Below are 18,533 nucleotides of genomic sequence, written 5' to 3'. Positions count from 1 at the left end.
TTCCCCAACCCCTGCAAAAGAGACTTGAACCGTGTCTCTTCATCTTAACCACTCTTGAAGAAAGAAGGTTAGAAGAATGTGAGAGTAAAGCTCGCTCCTGTTTTTCAGTCCACAGAACTGAAGTTCCAGTGAAATTAGAAGGTCTTTGAGATGACAAGCACAGGTCACCATTTCCAGCAGAGGCCTACAGGTTTACTTCAGACCCTGTTTCCTGCTTTAGTATCACGGTGCTGGCAACTCCTATACTCCCAACAGCCTATATAAGACCATAACTTTTTTCCACCACCTTTAAAATTGCAGAGAAATTCCAAGGTGCAGACAGGGACTGCATGAGTCTGTAAAGCTGGGGCTGTGTCAGAGCTTTGACTCTATTTCCACCGTACTGGAAACTTCTGTCACATATCATATGAACTCAGCACCCATGTGCTGCTCTGGGGCCATCGACACACAAGTAAGTGTATATACATGCCTCTGTATCAAGCAAAAAGTATATATATATCTTAATATATTCATATGTAACTGTACTTTTTCTTCAACTTTAGCCGTAGTGAAGTAACTTGAATCAGTTCTTTTCTAGAAGTCAGGCTTGGCAGAAGCCTAACTGTAAGTAAGGATCATTTGGCCTGCTGGTTTTGAAAGCGAATGTTTACGACACAAAATACGGCATTTTTGACTATCACACACCAGCACAGCATCATCTAAGTGTTTTAGATGCTGTTGTCCCCACGGGGGGACGGTGATGCCCACACAGAGCTCCATTACAGGTGGTAAGCCACCATGTAGGCGCAGGGACACCTCCACATGCAACTTGTTATTGGCACAAGGAACCAGACAGACACGGATATGATCATTTCAGCATGCCACCACTTGCTGCTTTGATGACTTTTAATATCAGGATGGTAAATGTAAAAAATCCTTCGGTCAAAATAGATGGTGTCACAGAAACATAAAACAATGCATTTAAAAGTACTGTTCCTTCAGTCGTTCAGCCATATTACAGAGAGTTATTAAGGAAAGCTGGTGCGCGGGCTGACAGAGCATGTTATGGATAGTGTTTATAACAGCATCAAGTTTCTGTTGCCATGGGAATGCTAACTCTGAACCGGCTGCTTTTGTATCTCTGAAATCTCAATCAAAAGTTGTTTGAATATGTCTGTGTGTGGGTGTTTGTGTGTATGAAGAATGAAACTAGGAGATTTAAGATAATATCAAATAGACACCAAGATAGGGGACACAAGGGAGTATCTGGATGATTAAACTAGGAAATAGGCTTCCAGTCCTTTTGTTTTCTTGTCTGAGAACATAAACAGCATTTTTAGACTATGCTAAACATATCAGTGTTGATGGAGATCTGCAGCTTGCAGACATTGGTATTGAGTTCACTGAAGTCAGTGAATTTACGGCAAACTTTGACCATTTGAAGATATTTACTAATTCTTGTAGTTCATAGGTCCTACGTGGAGCTGCTTTGAGAGAATTCAACTGCACGTTCCTTATTAGTTTCTCTTCTCTCCTGTCAAGGACTTTCAGGTACTTACTGTCACTTGTCGATATTCCCCAAGGAATACTTTAATACTAAGCAAAATTTTGGATTGTTGACAAAAAATGAAGAGCTTAAATATGTTTTCAGCATTTAACTTACCAGATTAAGTCTTTCTATATGGTTCAAATCACCGTACATGATGACTCTCAGATTGTATTTCATAAGGTTCACTTGGCCACATTATACTAAGCTGAGAGCTATATTAAGTAATATTAAATATTTAATCTATGATGACAGGTATTTTTTGAAGCTGATACAACAGTACTCATGAATGAGGAAATGAACTTTGACAAAATGAATGGTTTGACAGATGGTAGTTTGCTTAGAGCCCTTACTAACAGATGTTTGAATGAATGTTCTGCAAGACCTCTGTGTATTTTAGGTTTTATCATTTTATTAGCAAACAGCTATCATCTGGTGTATACTTGCTCTTTGGAAGTTCTTGATGTGGAAGCTGCTAATTTTTCCGTGTTTTTTTTTTTCTTTTTTAATAAATAAATAAATACATTTATATACTTTATTTTTTTTGTGCATTTAGGATAAGAATGATGGAACTTATAAAGCCTTTATTATAAGCAATTTTTTTTATGTGTCAGAATAGTTATGAGTAGGTTTGTGAGATTCACATACACACAAAGAATAATGCCAGTATGAGGGGCTGTAAGACCAAAAAACAGGGAGTCTGAGAACCAGAGGTGGGATTGAAGCTGCAGGTGCTATGAGAGACACCCATGTTAAAAAAAAAAAAAAAGAAAAAAGCCACAAATAAATAAATAAATAAATAAATAAATAAAATTTACTGAGCTGAAATAATGTTCCAATATATTTAGAACAAATTAAAAGAAAAAAGAAAAAGAAAAAAAGCTTTATAAAAGCATCAGTAATCACTAAATAAAGTGCTTCTGGTGTAGAAACTGGACTTTGGGTCCTCTCAAACAAGTATCCTAATCACTATCATGCACAATCTTTGTCTTACCCTGCCGATTTTAAACATCAAATCCAGTAACATGTCAATGTATGATTTAGTCCTTGGAGACATTTTTAGTGAATGCTGTGTATGGGCAATGCTGTAGTGTTCTGTTTTTTCTGGGTGAACACTGCCATCTCCCATACAGCCTGCTGGTTCTGTGCTATCCCTGCAGGGCAAGGAACATTTCCATGCATTTCATGGGACGCCCACTGCATTGGTCCCTAATCAATCCCTCTGATTTCTGCTGCGGGAACATGCTATACAAGAACTACATTTCTGTGACTGACTAGACTTAGCTGACCTTGCAATTCTAAATTACACAGGGGATTGGGAAAGTTTTACCCAGAATCTGCTGGTGTAGATCTCCTTCTACAGGTCACCTTTTTATTAAGAGTCTCAGTAGGAAGACTATCTAATCACATTTTCAAGAAATATAATGAAGAAAAATTACAAAAAGAAAACTGCAAAAAGCAGAAGATATTAAAAAGAAATAAAGTAATATTTAAAAGGGATCTACTGTGAAGGGAAAAGTAAATAAAACCAACTATCTTGTTTTAGACCAAAACACTAATATATTCAGATTACTAATTAAAAGTTGGGCATCTTCTCCATCAAACTGTAATATCTCATCTATCTAAAACTGTAATATCTCATCTAGAGTTTCATCTAAACTTTAGCATGTAGTTTCAGACAAGCTATTAGGGAACAGATTAGAAAATTGCTGTAACATTTTGTTTTAATATATTTTATATAAGACTTCTAGCCTTTCCATTTCAAAATAATATCTGACATTTAAAAAATGACCTAAGAAAGGAAAAAAGTATAATATAGAGCTAGAAAGGGATGACTTATTCTAAGATGAAAAAGTATTTCAATCTAATCCCAAACTAAGTATTTTGTATCTTTTTGTATCCTGTAAAAGCTAGGAAAGAGAAAAAAACAAACCCATTCAACCTGAACCACCTTTTTTTCCCCCATTTTTTGACTCTACAATCAAGCTGAGCAGTCCAGCTGTTTGGTAAACAAATCCTCCTCCTTCTCATAGTAATAAAATAAAATATTTGAATATTTTATTTAAAAGCAAATTAGTAACCATGCAGATGTCTCTGGAGAAATGGTTTGTGCCTATTTTAATAATGGATAACTAAATATATATACAGTTTTATACATTTCTATTTAATAACTTACATTTATATACAACAATCTCCAGCAACAGTTTACATGTTCAACCAGTTTCCATGCTACGGTGTGATGCACAGTGATTAGTTCATTTTCATAGTATTCTCTGGATGTAACGTATGCCCGTATCTGCTCTCTGTGCCTTTGGATTAATATCGACCTTGTAAAAACAATTTCTATATCCAAAAGTCCCCAAAGCACTTTAAAAAAGAGGTGGTAGTCTCTCAAATACCATTACAATTTTTGCAATTACCAGGCTTACTCCTCATGGGGATCCTCTTCTCAATCATGAGACTAGCAGAAATTAAAGGATCTCTTGTTCTCAGATGTGACAGCCCAGTTGTGCAGCAGCAGCAGCAATTATGGGGCCACCAGCAGGCACTGATCTTTTCCACTTCTTCCCTAATCAAGCAGCCACAGCCAGGACCAGGAACAAATTTACTCTGTTCTTCCATTAGTCAAAACTTCACTGCACACTCAGATTCTTGCTGTCTGGCACGAAATCTAGTACGTTTCACCCTGTATCTCTTGTATGCCTTCACCCACCTTCTTATCTCATTCTAAAACTGACATATTTCTGAGGTTGATGCTCCTGGGGCTCCCTGGTATGTTCAGCACTTAAGTCAGCCCAGCCTGTGGCTCTGCTGCTCCAGGCTCCCTGACATAGTTGGCGTAAGTACTACTGTTCTTGGGCCAATCAACCTTTAGAAAGGCTGATCTATGGATCAGCCATATATTAATGAGTAATACCAATGCACTAATGTTATTTACAGAACAGAAAGGTCATACCTCCTCCAGAAGTCTGAAGAAACAAGGCTTTTATCTGACCAGGCAATATTCACCCACCTTGCTCTCTCAGCTCTGAGCTTGTTTCTTACACGTGCACCTTTCTACCAAAGTTACTCACACATCTTAACTGCACGACTTATCTATTTTGGTACTGTACACCATTCCTTACATTGCTGTTTATACTGAACTATTTTATCTTGTATTACAGTGTTCTTCATGACATTCCAGCTCATGTGTTTTCTGTATATCCATCATGGCTGAAGTCTTTGTGTATTACAGGAATAATAACTGCAGTGATACAAAAAAGGATAATGTTGTGTGGGAGGAAAAGGTAAATTAGCCATGAACAGAATAAAAATGAGTTAAGAAATACAAGGTTTGGATGAGTTACTAAATATAAGCTTTGGTTAGTGAAACTAGGAGAAGAACAAATCTAATGTTTAGGCATGGATCTATAGGTTAGAAATCACTAAAGAGGAGACAGATTTAGAAGGTCCTCTTACAGGTTTTTCTTAGAGATTAGCAGTTCTTATTAAAATATTACCATTACATCACAGGAGAGCAGACCATGGTACAGAGAAACAGTCGTGAGTGGGAAGGAAAATGGTACAAACAGAGAAAATGTGACAAGAAGGGGAAGAGGGATGACTGAAGGTAAGTATGTGAGAGTCAGAATCATAATTTAGGATTTGATCCATTCCACTGAAGCATCTAAAATGACTTTGGATATGGCAGAGAGAGAATATAAACAACAACCCTGCCATGGCCATCTCTATATTGCCTTGAGAAAATATAATATGAACTATGTCGAAGGAAAGAACATAGACATGAACTATGTGGAAGGAAGGAGTAGAGATAAAATGGAATCAGAATTAAAAGAAGGAGCATATTTTAAAGCCATGAATGCAAAAGGACAAAAGGGTAAAGAGAAATCAGCACTCTTTTAACAAGGAGTTCCTTGTTAACAAGGAGTTCCTTGACTCCAAGGAGTCAGGAAACACAGAACTGTGGAAACACAGAAGAACAAAGAGATTTATTTATTTTTTCTCATTGTATTTGAAAACATTAAAAGTTAGTGTTACTTATAAAGCAGTGAACGATACACATGGGTGTTGTTTCATCAGAGTGTCAACCTATGCGGAGAAACAGAGGTCAGCAGAACTTTAAAAGGGAGATATGACTTTGACTTTAATTTGCTTTCAAAAACATGGTCACTGACCCTTTAAATCACAAGCCAATTACAAGCATTGTAGTGCCATTACTAATTACATGTGGAGAGTGTAAATTTAAAATGGCAATTTCAATTTTCAGGTCATTTAGAGAATGTGGGAAAATGAAATTGCATACTAATTAGTTCATGTGTGTCAGACACCTGAAAGATTAGAGAAAAAAAACCCTGCACTCATTACAAGTGAGTTATAACCACAGCACTCAAACCTTTCATTTGTCAAGCTGCATATAAATAAAGAAATTAAATGACAAAGAAATTTGATAATGATGGAACAAGGCAAAAATAGGTACGGGCCTTTACATAATTATATTTTGTGGGACTTTGCCCATTATCCAACAGCTTCCTGTAGGATTTATCTAGCATTAGAAACTGTAATAGAGTAACAGGCTACAGCTTCAGGTTCACTGCATTAAATGTAAATTTACATTTCCTAAAAATGTAGCTTCTGGTTTCAAAGTTTCCATTTAATTTCTGTCACACTTTCACATTGTTTTTCAAAGTGCCATATTCTGGACCAGTTGCTCCATCTCCAAGACCAACGTGGAGAAGGTCCCATACACAGACCCTCTAAAATATGATACAGGTTGAAGTTGGTGAGATGGTCAAGAAAGTAAAAGTAAGAGTAAGCTGTTGTTAGGAGCACTTCTCCCACAAGAGCAGAAGGAAGTTATCCAGAAACTTAGCACATCCAAGTACCCTGTCTTTTTATGTTTCCACAATTGCTGCAAAAAAAAATAAGTTTCCACAATTCCACAAGAAGCACCTCCCTGGCCATTATGGAAGCTGTGCAAATATAGGATATGGGACTTCTGTGCTCCTCTTCTCTCAGCATAAACCATTCACCCATACAGGGGTCATATTGCAGGCTTGAAGAACCATACAGGGCTCCAGTGTAAAGGACTACTACGCAGTGCATAAGATGTGAGTTTGTGAAGTACTTTATCCTTGTCAAATCAAAACAGGATTTCTCCAGAACACTAAAGATCAGTTTTTATCTACAAGTATCATCTCCCTATCAAATTTAGATTTCCCTCTCCAGGTGTTTTAAGGAGAGAAATCATCAGAAAAGGAAAAAAAATCCTCTTAAGATTTAAACTTGTTTTAATATTGCAAACTCTGAACTCAAAAAAAAAAAACAAAAAAAAAAACACTTGGAAAGTTCTGTGAAAACTACAGACCAAAGTTTATTTCTGAGGAAAAATGAGACGAAAAAGAAAGGAATGCTAGGAGCTTACTACACATTAATCATATCACTTAATTAGCTTTTTAGAAAGTCCTTACATACTAGGGCTGTCAAAATTACAGAATAACCCGCAGGGGATTGGCACTACCTAGATTGGGTCATTAACTCCAAAAAAGGAACAGATTTTTCAAACCTCATGCCCTGGGCTGAAATTTGTAGAAATATTTTCTCCTTTGGTCCAACCTTCCTTCCAGGTAAGCACAAAGAGAAGACTTCCCTGGGAGCAAAGTCCAAGGCACACATAATTATGGTCTGGGTAGAAACTTGCCCAGCTCTCTGAGAGCTGCCTCGATGACGGGTGCTGGCTTCCCTGTACCAACATGGAAGCAACTGGCTGCAGGCAGTCTGCATCCAGGTCACCTTCGACTACAGCCATGTCCAGGGGGCCAGTGCTAAATGATTCTGACTCTTTTCTCTAGATCTTTTAATAAAGCCCACACCCTGAAGCAGCCCCAAAAGCTAATGTAACATGGACATTTTTCATTATCGGTTAGCTACATTAGCTTTCCACTCCTGCAAACATAATTCTCAAGTCCCTTCGTGTTATTCTTTCCAGGTCTTTTTCAATATATAAATTTCACAAACTTCCCAACCCCCTCTAGTCAGAAGAAAACTGACTTAAGATACTTTGAAGGACCTTTGTGTTTTCACTCTGCAGTGAATAACAAACAGTAACACAGGCTTCATTTTTCAGAACTGACAAAACCCAGCATTCTCACCACACCAGCTCCAGAGAACTTCATCAAACAGTGCTTTGTGTCTGTTCTCCAAACAAGAAAAATGAACAGGCAATCCTGTACACCTTTTCCCCAAACATCTGGGAACCCCTATGGAAAACTGCAAATGGTAGTCAGCATGAAAACTTGAATAAAAATTATGCAATGCACACAAAGGTAGGTAGGTTCAAGAAATGCGTATCTGACACATCCAGGGGACATATGGACAGCTCATCTCAGTGCTGGTGGATAGGATGCTCAGGTACTGTCTTCTCCTCTTCCTGTGGTGGGTTCACTGGAAGGGAGGCACCATATTCACATGTTGACTGTAGTGATTAGTAGACATGTTTCTTTCCACGAGTATCTGGCATCATTTTAATTAACAGTTGAAGACGCTAAAGCTTATCCTAATTCAGATATAATAAAAATATCACAAAACTAAAGACCTACAGCAATCACTAGGCAATCATTACCTTCATTAAAATACAGCCACAAGATTTTACATTCTGCTGCTTCATGACTTATACCAAAGTCATTTGATGCTGGCAGAGAAATCCAGCCCACAAAGGGGGCACTGCCATTTGAACTAGTCTAGCCATAACACCCTCAAGCAGGAATGGGAAAATGTATTTTCAGCCCTGCGGATATGGTTGAACAACTATTTCAACCTTAATTACAACAGTTCCCGTTACTTCCAGCATGATGCACACAACGCTTAACCTGTGTGCACCGAGCAGCTCAGCAGAGAGGACAAACAATTCCCGCAGGCTCTGGTACAGCCAAAACCACATTAAAGCAGTCTAGAATTATGCCCAAGGAGTGTGTCAAAGTACCTCCACCAAGAGATATCACTGCTAAATGCTACTAACGACCTAATGAGCAAATGTAGCATATGTGGAAAGCTGCTTCCTTGGAAAGAGTCTTTATAAAATTGCTTCTGTGGCTTAGAGTCACAATGGAACATATGCACGCATTTTTTTAAATAAAAAAGATTTGTGCATTTGCAAAGTTGAGATTATTACTGTTTTGCAACTAAATAGTCCCTTTTAGTCTAAGCTACATTTCTGACAGTGAATAAGAAATCTAGCTGTTAGTTTACCACTTGTCTTCATCAGTTTCTTAAGTGACTCTGGCAATTGAATCAAGGAGATTTTTTCTCCTTAGCTCCATCTGTTACCTGAATCCACGGCCATCTGTCATTTTCTGCAGCAGTCCAAGCGTTCACAAGACCCTTCTTATTAAGTCGTGCATAGTATGGATACCATTTCTGGAGTCCAAAGAGAGCTCGATGAGTGGATGATGCAGTAATTTGTTGATTTGACACAATTCCTCCTTCTATTCCTAGTGGGCCAGAGCATCCTATGAATGGAAACAAGAAATGTATGCAACTGAAATTATTTATTTCTCCGAGTCCCAAATGGCTGTAATTACAAACAGCATACAAATAGATCCAGAATGTCATGTTAAATACCTTATTAGAAGAGATTTAAAGCACTTAAGTAGCTTCTTCTTTAAAAAAAAAAAAGTACAAAAATATAGTCTGTAAGTAACTATTCCCATTACAAACTTAATGAAATAGGTAATGATTTCCGTTTAGTTTGTTCTCTCTGAAGAGCTGTCCGTGCTTTACAGATACCAACATCAAGAAAATGATTCTTAGATTCAAATACTGAACTAGCTGATAAAAGCAAACTTAAAATTCTCTAATTTCTGTAAAGTTCCACATTGCTACTCGTGCTATAAAGGTCAGCATTTAGCCAATACTCTTCAACTTGTTATTGCAGTCATCTTTAGAAGCATGAATCTATAAATATGATATTATGCAGTTACTCTGAAAAAAGTTAAAGATTTTATGCACCTAATGAGCAAACCACAAAGTATGTATTTAACTGTAATGTTCAAATGTTCCTAATTTTATGAGTGGTATTCAGCCAGAGCACCAGTACTAAAAGACTTGTTGATGTAACCTTTTTTAAAGCCATGGCATTTTTCATACATAGTTTTCTGAAGCCACCCAACTTGGGTACAGCTACAATAGCATTCAGTCATTGTAAGCAATCCAAACAGAAAAAAAAATAAAATTGAAAGTTCTTTGTATACAAATGATTGTCAGCCTGCCTACTATTAAATACCACCAACCACTTTCAAGTAAATAACTTTTTTTTAAATTTTTTATTCAATTCTGATACACAGTATAAAAAGAAGCACACTGCAGGAGTATGAACTGTAGCAGTTCATCTGCTCAGTTGTTCAAAAGATCTTCTGCATGGGTCAACTGCACCTTGGCAATGTTAAACTCAACAGAACAGAGAAGATGTTTACTTACACTTTAGGCTTTCTCAGAAGCCTGTCAGTGCGTTCACCTTAAGCACTGCCCAAGAATGAACTCTGAAATGGTACTACTATGAAATCCTTACACCATATGGACAGAAAGTCACAAATGATTTAATTCTTCATTAATTTAAAGGCGCAGAGAAGGAGAAGTGACGAGCACAATTTGCTCCTCTTGGCAGAAGCTGAGGCAGGGAGACAGTGCTGGGCAATGAAATCGCTGGGTATTGTGCGTCACTGATAATGGAGACAAATAAAACTAAATTGCAGCTCTAAGTTGTTTACAGAGGAAGGGCCATGGGCAAGCAGGTGCTTGGGTTCTGAAAGAAGAAAGTAAAAACCCCACAGGTGACTTCTAAACGTGTTACTTCTCAAATTAGAAACCAGCTTTTCTTCCAGGATAAGCTCAAGTGAAACGTTGGCCCCTCTGAAATTAATGACTGACTTGCACCATACTGTACCATAATATCAAGCACATGTTTAACAGCCCACTAAACTCGCCTAGAATCTAAAGCTGTACTTGTACTTTTTTGCATCACATACCTCCCAACAACAAAAGTGGTGCAATCAGAACTTGACTAATAACTCTGTTAATGCTGCACAAAATACAACAAAATGCAGCTCGCTCTCCTGCTGCTGTGCCAGATGCATACAAGAGCCAGAAGAAAACAAATTCCTTGTCACCAGCACAGGCAACTGCAATATATGAAGTATTAAAAAAAAACAAAAAAACATGTCTGTTGGGAAAGTATCATTTTTCACTGTGTTATCAACTGTTACTTAAAAATTGAAAGACCTATTGGAATCTTAGTTCTGTTTTTGAAATCTTTTCATCTAATTTACTTATTAGGACATCTTCATCATTTCATAATGGAAAAGAAAGCAGACACATGTCTCTATATGTGTATATATATATAAATATGAAACTCACAGGTACATACAGGACAGATTCCACCTTGCCATGAAACTAATCACCCCAAATAGCAAGTATAGATTGACAAATATTTAAAATTAGAGATGTGGGGAAACAGAAGAGAGGTGGAAACAGAAGAGAGGTCTCTTAAGAAGAGCTTAAAAAGGCAGCATAGAGGCATGGCAGGTATTTTAACATGGTCGTGGAGCATACAGCTGTATTATGTCTTGTCCTGGGGATGAGGGCCCATGACAGCCCTGCTAGCATTATTCAGTGATCTAACAAGAAAATCATATGCATGAAGACAGGACCCCAACATGTATCAGAGTCAGTTTTGACTGAGTTAGAGAGTAAGAGTATCTGGCCTTAGCAGATAATTTTCAAAAGCCGTTTCAAACATTTATTTGTCACCAAGACCCTCAAACTCCCATAGATGTCCCAAATTTGTCAGAAGAGACAAGGATCTCTAGCTTTTTAGGTGCAGAACTGTGTAAGACTTCAGCTGAAGGCATGTTTGTTCTCATGCTTGATATGTGTTAAACAGTACTTGAAATATGTGTGAACTTCTTTCAGGAGACATGCAAATTTTCTGTTCTACATTGAAGGCAGATAAATTACCAAGTACAACACTTACTGTGCTTTGTCAGCTATATGTCCATATATGGTCAAATTGTTTACCTTCCCTTAGCTTTAGGAGGATTATTCCTGAAATCCAAAGCAACTCCCTATCTTCAGGGAATAGGTACTTCATTGTACAAACTACTTACTTTAATTGCAGTTGCAGTCTTGGTTTATCATATTTGTCAGTTTTTCAATGTGAATTAATCCCAAATTCATCACTTCTAGAAGTTAAAGATGCTAGTTAGAAGTTAGAGATGCTTTCTACATTGGTGTTCAGTCCAAGCATAACAAAATGAGATGTGTAGGAAATAGTAGAATAGGTATTCATTTCTAAACAATATCAGCTGTGTAACATAATATGTATGTATGCACTACTAAGATATGTTTTTAGATTTTTTTCTCTGCCCTGAAATAAACTAGATTATTCTCATTAGGTGGGAAGTTTCAGTTAAGCCTCATGCTTACGGGTCCATGACTTGCAATACCATCCTACTGCCATGAACATAGCAGTGCCGAGAAATTGAGCAACTTTCTAGGCACAGGCTTGGCAGATGGACCCTGAGGAAGCCCACCCAACGCTATCTCCTCCTGAGACATTAGATACTTCCACATGCATAGTAATGGCTTGTTTTCTTGAGAAGTCTTATATTGAGCTTGACGACACTGAATTTAATCTTCTGTTTCATAGCCAGGTCAATTGGTACTTCAAGATCTTTGTAAAACTCTTCAGTACATTTTAGAAATGCTAATTACATTTCTTAAATTTTCGTTTTGCTATCTCGCTCCTCCAAAAGATATTGAACTTCAGCGGAGGTTTTGCTATGACTCTACAAGTAAGCTCTTTCCACAGTTATCACTGCCCATTTACCCATCCTTGTGTTCTTTCTTTTTAATCAGACATTATTCTACAGGAAAACTTTTCAATTTACTTTCTTTTATCAGTTGAAAGGAAATAGTTGAACACATTTTTGTGTTTCAAATACTGCGCAGAAAATGGACATTCTTTACCCATATGCTCATTAACTTCTTCCAAATACTCCAAATAGATTTGTGAGACATGCTTTCTCCTTACAAAAGGTATAATGGGGCTATTACTCTCCAAATTCCCGATAAATTTACTTTGCCTGAAAAATACCATCTGAATCACCTGCCTCTGGTTCTATCAAGCATGTTTTATCAGTGACTAACTGTTTACAGACTAGCTGCTGTACAAAGATACTCAATTTGGGCCACAAACGGTACTTTAATTTAAGATATCAATTGTTCCTTTTAGTACTTCATGGCTGTGATATCCTATAGACTACTAACAATGGAGGAAACAAGCAGACACAGCCTTTGGAGATTGTCTTTTAAACAAAACTAAGATATGCATGTTTGCAGAACAGGTACAAGCTGCATTGTTTTGTTGTTATATCTCTGCTACTATTAAATCAACAGTTCATTTAACAAAAAATCATGACAGCTTGGCAAGCTGCAGTCTCCAAGGGAGTGATAATACCACTACAGTGACTGTGCAATTCAGTCTGGTCAACGTCAGTCACCAATTTTATTACTTAATGCTAACACACTGGGGTATGACAATCAATGTGATAAAAAAAAAAAGTTAAAAACAGGTAGTAGCAATTAAAAAGCTGTGTGACAGGCTGCTGATACAGATTCACAAGGCTGATTTTGTCATCTGGAGCTGTTACCTTTAATGTCATTGAATAGCAAAATATTAACTCAAGCAATTTTGCTTTTAATCCTATAGTGGCAATTGTTATTCACTAAATAAAGCCCTATTGATGCTTCTCTAAATCTTATTAAAAAACACAACCCTACACCTACAATACCCCATTGGCCATGAAGAAGACACAGCGCAAAGCTGTACCATAAAGTTGGTACATGTTTTAGAATGGATCCATTGAAAGATGGCAAAAGTCAACAACTCCACAGAAGAAATTAAGGATTCATTTATATCTTTTCAGTTCTTTGAAGAACTTCCCACCAACCCATCTGAAGATGGAATGGTTATAAAACTCCCTTGAAGGTTCCTTTTATAATCTCAAACATAACTAGATCTGAAATGCAACATACTATTGTGCACCACAAAGCAAATAACAATTAGTCCAGATTTCACTTGTAGACCTGGGATATGTGGTTCAAAGAGGCCCCCAGATAAAAGATGATTTCTGTGTTTACTCCCTAGTCTCTTACAAAAAATAATAAAAAAAATTAAATAAATCCCTCTAACTGAACAAAAATACTAAACGCAAAAGGAAATATGACCTTTAGCTTACAGGCATCTCTAAACACATAAAGAAGAATAGGGAGTTATGCCACTGATTCCTGCTCTTAACAGGGAAGGAGAAACCAATTCATGATAAAAAATTAGTACTTGCAGGAGATAAGAAGCAGAAAGGTGGGTAAACATGTTACTTGAGTATATTTAACTTGGATGACTACATTTATGTCAGTCCACAAATTAAGAAAAACCTCCAAATGGTTTAAAAATTACTTGAAAATGTGAAGATTATGCCTCTGTAAACAGAAGAAAAAGATTTCTTGTTACTGACAATGAAGCATGTCTGATTTTGCAGCATGAATATATAGCTTTCATTTTCTCTGTTGGTTTCTCTCCAGCTAACGTCATCAAAACAAACAGATGCAAAATTGAAAGCATGCAGAAAACAAATCTGCTTTAGACATCTGCAATCCTGTCTATTTCCAAGCACCTCATTTTCTGGAATGAGATTACTCTGGCTGTACTTAGCACAGCATGGTAATTGTGCCGAACACAAACCCCGACAACGGGATTACAGGTGACCTCTGATATTGCAGTAATTAATGCCGATACATGCATCAAATCCCCACCATGTAATGTAGGCTTCAGCCTTCTGTTTCTTCGTCTTGTTCCCCATGCTTTCCATACCTCCTTTCCCAGTTTGTTCTGTCTCTTCAGGTTTTAATGAGTTTATTTTTATAGCAGCTGGTTAGATAGATATGGACAACCATTCGGTGGTCTGCCACTGAAGCGTCATCCATGTGCTATGTTGTCACATGGCTTGCTTTTTCACAACTATGGCCACGATAAAATCCTTTCTTTTTTATTAAACACATAAGGTACTTCTGTGGAGTGGTGGCTGTCAGACACAGCATCCCTTCCTATGAGAGGTGTCAGCGGACTCTCTCACGGCTTCAGGAACATGACAGTCTCCAGAGGCCAACTTCACCTTGTACAGTTTCACACAGAGGTTTTGTCTCTCTGAAAATACACATTTCCCCATGCCAGCCAGCAGCCTGAGGGTGGGATTCACATCGCTCTGATAGACATCCAGAGGGATTTTCTACACTGAGCCAGCTCTGGGAAAACTGACACTTCCAGCATAGTGCAGGAGCTCATGGAGATGCTGGCTCAGGCACTGAAAGCAGATTAGTTTATACATACATACATACATATATATATATATATATATAATGCTGTGTCTGAAATGGAGGCTTGTTACTCAAGGAACAATTTGCTTTACTCTAGTTTAGTGATTTTTTCATCCTGCTGTTTGCACAGAATGGATACCTTTGTAAATTCCCCATGCAAAACCCAGAGATCAATGTCTGGGGAATTACCACATATGACCTGGTTAAAGAGGGAACCTATCCAACAGGAATAAAATTAAAGGAAAATACAACTTCTGATTTACGAAGTCCCTAAGCAGCCAGAAGCTGGGAAAAATGTGAAGGGAGAACCACCAGTTAGTGCTTGCCCATTTTGTCATGCTCTTTTACTTAGCATTCACTTCATCTCACCATCCGAGGCAGGACTGTTGAACTTTATTCTGAACAAACATGTTTATTCTTAAACTCAACAGGAAGGGTATATCTAAAATCTCTTATCTGCAAAGCTGTAGCCAGAAAAATATTTGTATTTTTAGTACTGCCTCATGAAGAGTTGTTTTGTACTGAACTCAGAAACATTAATGTCATTAATAGCATCCCTAGGCACATTCAAGATGCTTTTAATGGAACTGGCCTGGAAAGCAAACTTCCACAATGAAGCCACGCTGTTTACGGGTCTCTGTTATAAAAAAATAAGGTTTCAGATGACCTGGAAAAATCTCTATCCCAAGACACATAAATTAAATCCATGGAATTCCCAACAAATGTTTTCTGAATGCATTCCAACAACCCTATTCCGTGTTCGACTGCTGCCCAACTTGAATCTTCCCTGCTCTGTCTTACTATTTCTTGTCCTAACTCCATAAGCATGGACTGCACTGTACTCTTCGGGCAACAGACTTTGCTCTATCTGACAGCATGTCCCCTGTCTGCTTTCACTGTTCTTTGCTCTACCTGGGGGTGCCAAACAGCCACGATGTATGCCAAACACACAGCCGAACTCAAGCAGAGAAAGAGCATGGCTCTCCTCGCCTACCGGTTATTGAGATAAATGGAGACGTAACCCAAAATCCAGGGAGGAGTTTAGAAACCAGAAAAGCAATGAGGTGAATCTTGACAGTATTGCGTATGGCCAGCAGAAAATTACCATCACTCCATGGTGATTTCAGAAAGGACACATGTGCCATCTAAACACCAAAAATAAATTTCTTCCTCTGTGCTTATACCATTAATTATTCAAGTTACAGCATTCAACAGTTCAGAGATATGCATTACATTTATTCTGTTTTCAAGCAGAAATATGACTTTTGTGAAAAAATAAACTTTTAAATTATGTTGCAGTAAGGAGTATGGGGAATTTAATTTCTCAAACTACTCTGCTGAGCTCTTGCTTAGAAATATATTAATCTTGATGTGGAAAATGATTTTTACATTTCAAGTTGGCACTGTGAAAAATGACATTTCTACCATGTTGGAGTAGTGACATTAACCATTTTTATATAACATAGCCAATTAAACACTACTAAGATTAATCTGAATAAAATAGAAATTATGAAGTAGCATTAAAAAAAATCACAAAAATTAAACTACATATTTATTCTAGAAGATAAATTCATATAAACTTTCAAGTCGCACTACAAAGTAATTGACATGTGGTCATACTTTCACACATAATGAATGGCACATACAGAAACCATAGCCCCTAATGCTGTACAACAATAGTTGTTTTTTCTATTTTAGACTGAAAAGATATGCGATTCCAAATTCTATTTACAAATCCCAAGGATTTTTGTGGATCTGGACTTGGGAAGCTGTACGTGGAAGAGACTTGTGCAATTGTGGAACTATCTCCTTTGCTTCTAGTCACTGTAAATGGTTGTGGCACAGCTCAGCCAATCTAAGTATAATTTAGGCATTTAAAAAATAAAATTATCAACCCAATTGCATTTCAAAATAAACCCTTTCATTTGCTACTGAACCCTGTGCAATCCATGTACTTTTCTCCCTCTCAAAGGTGCAGATTGAAATATTTCTTTGAAGAACACAGGAAAACTCTGTAGTTTTCCAGCTATGTTAGTAAATTTGCTCATCAGACATGGTATTCTGCAGAAGTTCAGCCTGATTTCAGTGTGGTTACAGAAAATTTTCCGACTTCCCTGTTTTTATATTCACTTTTATCTGTCTTGAATAACATGTAGGTTTTCTGTTTGCTTGTTTGCTTGATTGTCTATGGAGTATGTACCACATACATAAAAACATATATATGGCACATGTATTATATTGTGTTGTATCCCCTTCTCCTCCTAAATCCATTCCAAATGAGATACTTTTTTTCAGTCACATTTGTACTAGACCAACTAGTAATTTCTATAAATAGGGTGGATAATCTTATCTTAAACTAGAAGTACTAAATTTTCCAGAAGTTTTCAGAACTCCTGGGGAAAAAAAAAAAATCAAGCTAAAGAATATTCACACCACTGCTGCGAAATGCGGTTCACTACTTGGAAAGCTCATATTCTGCCCATCTTCTGGAGTAACCTGCTGACACAGACGCACACTCTTACAGTCACACTGGCTTGGTGGTAATGGTAATTTCATAGGTGCTAATTGAACAGGAAATCTCATTGATTTCCTTTATAACTTTTGTTAAATCCTATCAGTAGTGGTGAAATACCTGGATTCTGACTAACTGACTGTTTTGAAGTTCTGAACAGGTTCTCTGAAATAGTTACAGGAACCAGATGCTGATACTATTTTAACAATTAAACAACTACTGCTAATTTAAAGGTAGTGCATGACATGTGTACATATATATGCACTGAATGATCGCTTCATCTCAAAATCTGCCTGTTCCAAAAAACAAATTTGAAAAAAAATGCATTCTCTTGGAAATAAGACTGGAAAGACAAGATACAGTTACAATGAAAGTCAATCTCCATTTTTTTCTAGCAGGTCTACAATGAAAATCAATGGGATTACAACATCAATGTAATTAGCATTCCTGCAAGCCAGCCTGACAATCAGAATGTTCCCTTGCCTCAACAGAGACGAGTCTGTGCTTTTCAAGTGGCAAATCTCATTTTGCTGCCTAGAGACATTCTTCCTGTCTTTTTTTTTTCCCCCTCAGAAGAACAGCAACTGTTCCTAGAAATTACAACATTACTAGTTACAGCATGTATTCATTGAAATTGTTTAAAAACTACTAGTAGCGCTAATACGAATTCTACATTATGATGGAATACATGTTCTACAGAAAGAAGTAAAAATATGGGAATATCCTGCAATATACTGTTGAAGTAAAACACTAAATATGAGCAATAACCACTGTAGAGAACACGAGCTGAATGCAAATGGCTGTTATTTAAATCTGTCTATTCAGAAATGGCAGTTGCATGGCCTCTAAACTGTTTCCGTCTTATTCTATAAAACAACTAACTTTTTAATAACTGGAAATTCAGATAACAGCATTTAGATCTTGTTTCTGGAAGCCATTTCACGTAGGTTTAACCTTACATTCACGTAAAGCAGCCTTTAGGATCAGGGTCTGAAGCCATGTTAAAAAATACAGAATTAATTTAAAGGTCATGGTCTTTTATTACGGTGAAACAAATTCCAAACGAAGATT

General features: G+C 37.2%; 1 protein-coding gene and 1 long non-coding RNA gene across 3 annotated transcripts in view; one reads left to right on the top strand and one right to left on the bottom strand.

The window, feature by feature from the left end:
* The window catches only part of EDIL3 (EGF like repeats and discoidin domains 3), a 270,841-nt gene that overhangs the window by 68,273 nt on the left and 184,035 nt on the right, over window positions 1-18,533 (bottom strand). For both annotated transcript variants that reach the window (XM_066987842.1, XM_066987843.1), the window contains one exon: window positions 8,849-9,030. In XM_066987842.1, the coding sequence (XP_066843943.1) occupies window positions 8,849-9,030 (182 nt within the window). The remainder of the gene's footprint in view (window positions 1-8,848; window positions 9,031-18,533) is intronic.
* Window positions 334-6,350, top strand: LOC106042727 (uncharacterized). The gene is made up of 4 exons (XR_007157375.2): window positions 334-451; window positions 1,444-1,530; window positions 5,039-5,135; window positions 6,213-6,350. It is a non-coding gene; the product is annotated as an uncharacterized lncRNA (long non-coding RNA).

The sequence above is a fragment of the Anser cygnoides genome, chromosome Z, assembly GCF_040182565.1.
Source record: "Anser cygnoides isolate HZ-2024a breed goose chromosome Z, Taihu_goose_T2T_genome, whole genome shotgun sequence".
Taxonomy (NCBI): domain Eukaryota; kingdom Metazoa; phylum Chordata; class Aves; order Anseriformes; family Anatidae; genus Anser; species Anser cygnoides.
Note: the sequence above shows the minus strand (reverse complement) of the source record. Positions and strands in the feature narration are given on the sequence as shown.